This window comes from Grammomys surdaster, unplaced genomic scaffold (assembly GCF_004785775.1).
Source record: "Grammomys surdaster isolate TR1022 unplaced genomic scaffold, NIH_TR_1.0 953, whole genome shotgun sequence".
NCBI classification, from domain to species: domain Eukaryota; kingdom Metazoa; phylum Chordata; class Mammalia; order Rodentia; family Muridae; genus Grammomys; species Grammomys surdaster.
The window spans coordinates 80,963-91,473 of record NW_021605372.1 but is presented as its reverse complement, the minus strand read 5'-3'; the positions used below and the strand labels follow the sequence as shown (position 1 = coordinate 91,473).

The following is a 10,511-nucleotide window of genomic DNA, read 5'->3' as shown; positions in this document are numbered from 1 at the left end:
AAAGTCTCCCAAGACTCTCAATATGTGTATGCTTACAGAGCACCACTCAAAGGCCAGGGTGTCGTGTACTGGGTACGTATGGGCACTCTGCTCAAGCACACAAGACAACTCAAGGAGCACGCACAGTCTGTCTACAGTACTGTGGGAAGCCACTCATAGGTATCATCCTACTCCTAGATTTTTAAACTTCCTTGTACTTCCAAATCTGTTTTTACCTTTCCTATGCCTGGAAACTGTTATAGGTATCAGGCCTAGAGGCAACATGCTGATGTTTTAAATCCCAGAGCAAGCCAACCATTACACCCAAAGTGAAAAGAGACCATTATCTTATACAGAAAGGACATTTATATTTATGTCAGTGGCTGTAAAAAACACCATAAAATAGAATATGCAGCATGTATCCTTGTGATTAATAACAGAGCTCGTGAATTACTCTCCTAGGTCCCTGGGTACATCCAACTGGTCACCAAGAACAATTACTTCTTTCAGAAAATAAAAGAATGCAAATAGTCTCTGCTCACTAGAAAATCTGCTTCTATCATTAACAGAGAGAAAGGAAATGAGGTTCAGATTTTCTGATCAAATAGTTATCCAACTGCAAGCATGGATGATCATGGAAGTAGGGTCTTCCATATGTGGGTCTCAGGGACCCCCAGACCCTCCAGACACACAGGAGCAAACGATGGGCTTGGGAGATATGAATGCTGGTGGGGAAACAGACTAGAGACAAAATTTGATGAGGTGACATGGATGTGTCAGAATGGGTACAGCCATGGTGACTGTGGTCTCATCAGGAAGACTGGTGTCTCTAAAGACCTGGAAGGACCTAGTACAATCCTAGACCTGAGACTCAGGTCACTGACTGAGAACCAGAGGGCAAGTTCTGACCTGGCCGCTTGAGTGAGACAGGTACCCCAGTCATAGGAAACAAGTAGGGACCCAGCTCTGCCTGTAGTTCCAAGCTTTGGGCGCCAACCAAGGTCTATGATGTAGAAGGCAGGAGACATCTCCAAGAAGCAGGATGTGGCCCTGTGGCAACAGGAGTCTTATAGCCTACATGGCTTCGAGAGGCAAGGTCTCTGGGTACATGGTGTTTAAGTGTACTGTGGCAACCTTGAGGATTTGATCCCAACCTAGCAAATAAATTCTATAACTAAACCAAACTTCGATCTCCTAGTCCTCTTTGAGAAACCTAGGGGTTTCCCAAGGGAGCAGCTAGCAAGAGCAACTGAAAGTCTAAATGGAGCCATAGAGTCAGAAGGAACAGTCCCTGAAACCTTGAAAAGGTTTATTACGATAAACAATATATATAACACTGAAGGTGCCACCATGACAGCATGAACCTACAGCTGTATTGTTCACTCTCAGATGGAACCTTCCTCACTGAGGTGGGACACCTTTGGGAGTGATATGGCAAAAATATGAAGTGTGTTCTCAGCAAGTTCTGAGACCCCACTTATTAACTACAAGTTAAACATGCCCCTGTGGCACATGTGGTTGGTCCATTCTGACAATCCTCATAAAACTAGGGATGACCAAGCCAATGGCACATACAGGAGACAAGAGGGAGGTTGCTTTATCCCCACCCTAGAGGAAAGAAACTCACTCTTCAGTACATTCTAGGACCCCAAGACAAGGCCACCAAAAGGCAGGGGCTCCTGTGGCAGAGCTGGATGGTGCCATGGGTGACCACCCTGGGACCACAGGCCAACCCTAGGCAGACATGGGTTAGTGGGTAGTCCCAGCGTGAAGGAAAGAATGAGGTGTGGAAAGACACTAGGAAGGGGCAGGGAATGGCAGTCACATTCAGTGTGGAGCCCGAGTCAGCCAGCGTAGGAGAGCTGAGACCCAGCAAGCTAGCCTCAAGGCCTTCACTCGAAGCAGAAGTTCATGAAGGTTGATCTGCCAGAGGCTAAAGGCCTCACTGAAAGATATCTGGGTCCTTCTGAAGAATGAGCCAGCATCCCTCTTCCTGTGCCTAGAGGAGGGGTGAGAAAGAAGGAGGGGAAAAAAGAAACAAGTGAGAATCCCCAGCTCAGAACCATGGAGAAAAATCAAAGATGGCAGGTGGCAAGGCCAACTCGCGAGCTCCCTGATCCCGGAGACCACTTGGTTACCCAACCACACCACTGCCCAATCAAGGGCCAGAGGGACTCAAATATCCCAAAGAAGATTTTCAAAGCAGTAAAATAATAATGCATCAGGCTCTGATCCCCACACCCGGTAGAGCATTTTGTGGTTTCTCTTTCCACTGCAAAAATGTTCCTGAGGATACAAATCCTCTGAGGTCAGGTGACTGGGGAGGCTGAGCACTTTGTCAACCCAGCTCAGTCTCTCTGTACCTAAAACAAGACATGGTACAAACTGGGATTCATGATAATGGCCTCTTGTTAGGTTTGGGGCCAGGAGCTAATCAAGCCACAGAAGTTTCTCTCTCTCTACCATACACAGCTACTGAAAAAGAAATGACAAGCCGCCTATTGTGAATCTGCAGCCACCTAATAGACTCCCAGATATCTGGATCTCAGGAGATTTGCAGAATCCAGAATTCTCATTTCCCCAAGGAAGTCTATAAACCCAGGTTACCAGTTTCCAAGACATCCTCAATTCAATGAATCCCTCTTCCCTCACATCCTCATGGTCACACATCCTTTCAGGAAATGTGGCCCTCCCAACCCAAACCCCTGTGGCCTGATAATCAGGGACAACCTAGATAGGTCCCAGCTGTGGAGTACTGGTCAACCATATGGTGTAAGGCCTCCCTCTTCCTCTTAAACCTGTAGGAAAGGCCTCCAAGTGTGCAACACAGACCTGAACTCTCCTTAGAGCCCCTGCCATGCTCCTGCTGACCTGTTTATCTGTCTATGGGGGTAATAACTTTTCAAAAGAATCTCTTACCCCAAAAAGTAATCTATATCTAAGACCCACTGAGTCCTAAACCCAAGACCTTTTACTATTTAAGACTTGCCTTCCTCAGCCCTCAAGAAAAGATAAATCACACTCTGCCCTTTATTGGTCAGAGGTTTTTGCTGGAATCCAATCTCATATTTGCTAGTAAATACATGATCTATGTGGCCAAATCTGTTAGCTTCCTAGAATGAGCTATTCCTTCCCCAGGACAGACAGGCTGGGATGTGACCACAAGCTAGGCCTCCTCTCTGGGGTAAGAACATTCTGCTAGAGCATAGCCTTTCTCATGTATTCACTGTACTCAACTGGATGCCTAGAGATTGATCCTTTACACTCTTGCTGAAGAAGTATGGTTCTCGTTATCATATTTGCCTCAAGAGTACTAAGGCATCTAGAAAGATCTGTGACCCTGAGATAGCCTAGTAGCCACACCTTCCCAAGTCACAGCCACATCTCCAGGATAAGAAGCAATGGGTTCACTGCCTAGGCTGGTCCTAGGAGCCAAGGACAGGGTCAGTAAGAAAGAGGGTCTTACTGGGGCTTCCTGATCACAAGTCTAGGGGACAGCTGGATAGGCTGAGATACTCAGATATCAACTTCAAACTTTCTCAGGGGAAAGAATCATCTGGAAAGCTGGACTTGGCAAATGAGTCCCAGATGCTATCATCTGGCAAAGCATGGGCATTCTAGGCCACCCAAAGACACTGTCTCAAGGCATCTGCTGTTACTGCAACTCATTTTGCCCCTAAGATTCCCTGAAGAGAGATCTAGAGCTGGAGAAGCCAAGATGGGGTCCTAAAGATTGAACGGTAGGGAAAGCAGAGCCTATGGGATAGTCCCTGGAACTGCATACTCACTCAGCCAGTGCCCTGATACAACACCGAGACATGTTGAGGAAGGAGCTGGCGCTGGAGCGCGTGCCCAGGGTGGTCTCAATGCTGCGGAGGAGATCATTGGTCTTCAGGATGAGCAGCATCTGGCGAGGCACATGGTTAAGGAGCTGGCTGATCTCAGGCAGGTAGCAGGCCGCATTATTGCGAATCTCTGAGTCCTAACAGCAGCAAGGGGACATGAGAATGGTTGATATAGCACATGAAGATCAGGGTGCCAGGAGTGTGGGTAGCCTGTGACCAAGAGGAAACAAATATATGCTCCAGGTAGGAGCTTTTAGCACAGCTGCCTTGGCACCCTGTAGAGAACCCAGCACCCCAAAGAAAAGAAAAGCACTGGGGCCCTGGGGCCTGACCACTCAGATGGGAGGTCCCAGTGTAGCTCTCAGGCAAGCCCTGGAAACAGCACTAGTGTACACTAAGAAAAGTCAAAGGGCGCTCCAGGGCTTCTTTATTGGACATCAACTTCAAGCCAGGCCTGGAAGAAGCACTACCAGCTAACTAAACCCAGCCCAGTACAGTCCATGGACAGAACACCTAGGTCCCAGCCAAGCCTTGTACCACATCAGATCTACTACCCCCTGTGGTCTACTACTGCCTGGGTCCTGATGGTGGGTGTGTGTCCAATAGCCAGCCCCCCCTCTCCTATGTTAAAGCCATGTCAATTCTGTTTATCTGCCCTTTGGGTCATGTTCTTCAGGCTATTTGATAGCCCCAGGCTACTGGTATCCTGTTCATTCTCAGCCAGCAGTGGTTCTGAGCATTTATTCCCTTCCTTGGTGACTGGCTCACTGCACCTCAGTCAACAGAAACCCCTTAAACCAACAGGTCTTGGAATCTCTTGCTCATTAGCTTGCCAAGGGCTTCACTTCCTCCCGGTAGCTGAGTCTACACCTCTTTCCACAGCACATAAAGCCCTGTGTGGGGTTCAATGAGTCTCATCACCCTCTAGGCCACACCAAATTCTTTTGCCCTGGGCATTAGTGGGGTTAGTGTGCCAACAGTGGATCATCAGGCGCTCCTGACAGTGGTGTTTTCCGGGTCCTTCACACCTCAGCTCAAATGTCAACCAGTACCCCAGATCTCTATACCAGGCAGCCTCCCAACCCCTTCCTCTCATCATCTTATTTGACTTCCCCTCAGACCCTCCCCTCCCCAGAGGTATCTGTAACCTGCAATTATCCCACTTACCTGTTGGCTCAATTGTTTACTGTCTGTCTCTCTCAACCAAAGTGTAAATTACACAAAAGGCCTGTCTTGTCTGTTGGACACAGGATCCTTGAAACATGCTCAGGGGCCAGCTAAAGCAAATGTTTATTGAATGAATGAACTACGGGAACTGTGAGTAGGCACTTTGCATGCACTGACTGTAAGACAGAAAGCATAGCTCCTATCATCCCTAGACTGCCCCTCTTCTAGGATGCACTTTAAGGCTGTAGAGCCCGGAACAGCAAGTGTTCATCGCTGTCACTAGGCCTTCTGGAGAACTATGTCCACTGAAGGAAAACAGAGCCAATAACTGGTGAGAGATAGGTTCTTTCTTTTTCTTTTTTTTTTATTTTTGTTTTTTTTTTTCGAGACAGGGTTTCTCTGTGTAGTCCTGGCTGTCCTGGAACTCACTCTGTAGACCAGGCTGGCTTCGAACTCAGAAATCCTCCTGCCTCTGCCTCCCAAGTGCTGGGATTAAAGGCGTGCGCCACCACTGCCCGGCGAGAGATAGGTTCTTTAAGACATTAAGACTCTGGATCCAGTCTTTGCTAGAAGTACCTGTGGTAAAGCAGCTTGCAGAGAATGACCCTGAGGTCCTTGGGTGATACAAACACTCAAGGCCACAGAACCAGAAAGACAGGGTCCTGGAAGCAGCACCCAGGCTTTCCAACATCATGAGTAGGACCTCATCTCTAACTCCAGTGAGCAGAGGCCTGAGTGGGGCCTGAGTCTGCCCAGCATTGAGAAACAAATAAATAAACTCCCATGATCCTTGGCAGACAGACATGGACAGGAATATGGGGAGGAGCAGTTCCCTAAAGTCTGTATCCAGTCTAGACAGTAAAAGTCCATGAATGAAGTAGGAAAAGTAAAGATGCTCCTTCACTTGGATAGGGCTGTTTGCATATGGAGAGGATGTGAAGGCTCTCCCTGTCATGAAGCCAGAGAGGACCCAGACAAAGTGAACTGTGCTCAGTGGGCAGAGGAAGTGCAGGGGCTATAGGAGTATGACAGCCTCTGGGAGGTGCTGGAGGAAGCCTGGCATCTCACCAGACTATTGGGGTCTGGGATTTTCTGGGATTTTTAAGCCCACAGCCTTATCTCTACTCCAGGATGGTAAGGTCCCAGGACATAGATAGGCTATCCTTCCCCTGCCTTCCTCACCCCAGTGCCATAGTTTCTGCTCTCCTCCCTACTGCTCACCCTAGATGGCTCTAATACAGAGACACATGGCCCACCAATCATGAACCTTAGACATTGGGTTGGAAGAAGTCAGCAGGCATCTGGGAGAGGGTCACCTACCTCAGTGGCAGAGACTGGAGCTTGCCCAATGCCCCGTTTGACTGAGTCCCAGGACCGGGCTGTCAGCATACAGGCAAACAGTGGATAGAGGTCTGCAGCTCCCAGTCGCTGGCTGTACTGTTTCACCCTGTCCATGTCGGTCCAGATCAGAGACTGCCACAGATGGCAGTAGTCCAGGCGGAACTCCTCCGTCAGCACCTGTAGCCATGAGCAACACAGATAGCAACCGGGTCTCTCTTGGACCAAGGCCTGAGCCCCAGGCTAGTGCTGACCACTACATGGGAGATAAGAAGCTCATAGTTTCCCAACAGTCAGCCATGACAAGGGCCCAAGTTCAAAGTTAAGAGAGCTTGAGTATCATAAATCTGAAATTTCTGGGACCAGAAATGCTCTAGATTTCAGTCTCTTTTTCTCAGATTTGCATATACATAATATCTTGGGGCTGGATCACACATCTAAGCATAAAATCCATTTGTTTCATACATGCTTTACACACGTGGCCCAAAGGTAGTTTTATACAAATGTATTTAGCGATTTTGTGCATGAAACAAAGTTATGTGGCACAGAATTTTATGTGGTGCCATAATGCTCAGAAGCTTCAAGTGCCGGGAGTGTAGAGGTTTTGAACTAGGGTTACTCAGCCTGAACTGGCAAACCTTGGTCCTAACTGGCAAAGACTGCTAACTCCCCTCCAAAATCTATATTGTCACCTCCTTTTTAGGTATAGGATACTTCACTAGCCTCCATCAAACACAGATGCAGTCCTCTACCTCAACAGTGACTGATGGGGTAGAACAAAATCCCCACCTCCTGCAAAGCTCTCCCACAGGTCTCCGGGCCTCCCCTCTGCTATCACTGCCTTTGAGTCCAAGAGAGAAGAAGCCTCTGGACTTCATCTACCATACCCAGGTGTGATGGTTTGTATATGCTCAGCCCAAGTAGTGGTACTTTTAGTAGGTGTGGTCTTGTTGGAGTAGGTATGTCACTGAGGGTGTGGGCTTTAAGACCCTCATCCCAGCTGCCCAGAATTGAATATTCTGCTAACAGTCTTCAGATAAAGATGTAGAACTCTCAGCTCCTCCTGCACCATGCCTGCCTGGATGCTGCCATGTTCCTGCCTTGATGATAATGAACTGAACCTCTGAACCTGTAAGCCAGCCCCAATTAAATGTCGTCCTTATAAGAGTTGCCTTGGTCATGGTGTCTGCTCACAGCAATCAAACCCTGACTAAGACACCAAGCCAGTGTGAGCAAGGTGACCTTCCCCTGCTATCTCAGCCATCTGCCTCCAAGCTGCAGGCTTTCTGGAGGACATCAGTGGGCTCCAACCGAGGAAGGAGGAAAATTTTCTCCTACCTGGTAAAGCCCATGGTCCAAAAGGACAATCTCAGCCTTGCCCGTGTCAGGACGCTTCCGCACCAGCACATTGCCTGGGTGGGGGTCACAGTGCACGAAGCCATTGACAAAGATCATCTCACTGTACATCTTGCCCAGGTGGCAGGAGATCTGAAAGAGAAGTGACCCGGTGGGAGTTCTGCCCTGCCCACACGTGCTCCAGAAGCTTTTCTCATACCTGTAATCTAGTCACGCTCAAGAGATGACAGGAGCCATCGGGCCTGAGCATAGGAGAGGATGGAGTCCTCACATCCAAGAGAGAAGCTCAGCTCTAATCCAAGCACATATCAGAACCCCTTGGAGCTCAGACATGTTGGGACAGCCCTAGCCATGAGTGTCTTCTGAGTTCTCAGGGTGATTTCCTGCACACAAGGGAGAAGATTGGCTGTGTCTCCATTTCCTGATGGCTGTCAGTCAGTCTTCACCTCCCTCACTGCCCTGCCCACATCTGTCTCCTCTCTGCTCTTTTATCAGCCCCTCTTCACTCTTTCCCAAAGGTGAGAGAGTGGGTGATGGGAACAATCCCACCCACTCCTTCGAAGAACAGGGCCAGGTTAGGAACAGGTGATGAACACAATGTCTCTCCTCTGGAACTGCCCTGCTGCCAAGCCAGTCTTAGACAGACCCAGAGTCCAGTACCTGCTCCCCTCTCCCCACTCCCCAGAGCCCAATGCTAATCTGATTTATGATGTCTGTGCAGAAGAAAGACACTGGAGAGGCCATTTAAATCATCCTGTCAGTCCTTCGAGCCCTGCCAAGGCAGCCTTCTTATCTCTACTCTGTTTTATTAAAGCTAAAAGCCTCTTCCTTGCTTGGGAGCAGCTGCTGAATAGAACCAGACCTGGGCCCCCAGATAATCTGTCGATGGACATGCAAGGGATAAAGATATGTTCAACCACAAGGTAGATGCCCCAGGACACCAACTGTCCTTGTGTTTCTTCTAGCCTCAGTTGAACCTTGTGGTCATTAACAAATGAACAAGAGTGAGGAGGAAGGAGCCAGGGCTCATGGTGAGGGGGCTTCAAGATTAACAGTCTTCCTCAGTCCATAAGTCTTATGACATAAGATCTCTCCTCTCTCCCTGTTCTTTCCCAATCTCTCTCTCTCTCTCTCTCTCTCTCTCTCTCTCTCTCTCTCTCTGTATGTGTGTATATGTGTGTGTGTATATATGTGTTTGTGTGTGTGTATATGTGTGTGTGTGTTCCAACAATCCCTGTGCCTTCCTACCTCAGGCTTTTTGTTGCAAACCATTCCTGCTGCCACAAGCCTTCCCACCATCACCCCATCTCCAGGTCCACACCCCCTTCCATCCTATCCAGGGTGGGAAAAGTACTCTTGACACACATACACACACACACACACACACACACTCCTAGAAGGTACTTTTTTTTTTTTGTCTTTTACAGCACTAGCAATTACTAGCGTGATTATTTGACAAATGACCATCTGGTTCACTATCATAAACTCCTAGGACAGCAGGGACTGGCTCTGTTTTATTAAATGGCTTTATTGAGGTGTAATTGATGTGCTATAGACTGGCTCTGTTATGCATGCATTCACTTGTAAAAGCTCCACACAGCCCTGGATCCCTCCATAAGTGCTCCCAGGCTGGTGGTTAGGACCCTGGGAGCTGTGGTTGGTTGGTATTGTTGCTCTCCTCATGGTGCCACAAACCCTTTCAGCTCCTTCAGTCCTCACTCTAACTCCTCCACACAGGTGGAAGATGAGATCCTTGACCTCATGAAGGCTGGACGCCCCAGGGGGTGGGAATTTTGAGGGTGGGAAAGTGGGAGTAGGGGGGGGTAGGTGGGGGTTACATCCACAGAGAAGAAGGAGGAGGGGTAAGGGGATGGGGGGTTCCCTGGTGGGTGGGGGATGGGGTAAGGGGATAACATATGAAATGTAAATAAAACATCCAATAAAAAAAAAAGAATTATGGAAGGGTTATAGATCACATGTCATGCATCATGTAGCATAGCACGTACTATAAACTCTATGGCACTCACTGAGATGATCATGGACCATCATCTAGGATAAAACTTCCTTTTTCTGTTTTCTTTAAACTGCTAAGGCTAGGGAGTCACACTTTAAAGTCTCCAAATGAGCTGCATATAAATGAATCCCTTTAAAAGATTGCTTTCAATCTCTTCTAAAATCATAGTTACTTGTAAATATTTTCTTTACTCCTATTGTAGTTAATGAAAATGCAAAATTCCCAGACCTTCTGAAGCAATATATTCGATTCTGAACACACAATTTTTCATTCATTTTTATCGTAAACATTAATTTTTGGATTCTAATTGTAATATCTTATATCCACTTTTGCTTGAGTATTTTACCCTAGAAATTGAATTTCTATTTAACAATTGCTAAAAACAAATTTCAAAATGTCCATTTTCGGTAAAGCATTTTATTTACATAAAGATACAAGGAGGTTGCAGCTTGTCAAACATGTTAGCTACTGTTAATAACCTATTGATTCCATATAGAGTCATTTTAACTATGTTAAACACATTACTTGCTTAATCTCCTATATTGAGACATAACATTTAAGATTATAATCCCAGTGTATTGGTCTCAAAAAGTATGAATGTTGTATGTGGCCATTAACGATGGGACAAAGAACAGATCTCTGAAATGCACTCACATCCATGTTCAGGGTCCATAGAAGATTCTGTATTAATCAATAATCCTTTTGAACACTAATTGTTAACTTTATCTTTCTGAAATAAATGAATTTTCCCTTATAAAAAAAAAAAAGAAATACACAATAATGAACAATATTATAAAATGTCATGGTCTTCT

At 47.0% G+C, this 10,511-nt stretch overlaps 1 protein-coding gene across 1 annotated transcript in view; it reads right to left on the bottom strand.

Moving 5' to 3' along the window:
- Positions 1–322: 322 nt before the first annotated feature.
- Positions 323–10,511, bottom strand: part of Adck1 (aarF domain containing kinase 1) — a 76,111-nt gene continuing 65,922 nt past the window's right edge. The window contains exons 6-9 of the mRNA XM_028782997.1: positions 7,668–7,817; positions 6,312–6,509; positions 3,768–3,961; positions 323–1,978 (exon numbers count right to left, since the gene is read on the bottom strand). Coding sequence (XP_028638830.1) covers positions 1,807–1,978; positions 3,768–3,961; positions 6,312–6,509; positions 7,668–7,817 — 714 coding nt within the window. The 3' untranslated portion in view covers positions 323–1,806. The remainder of the gene's footprint in view (positions 1,979–3,767; positions 3,962–6,311; positions 6,510–7,667; positions 7,818–10,511) is intronic.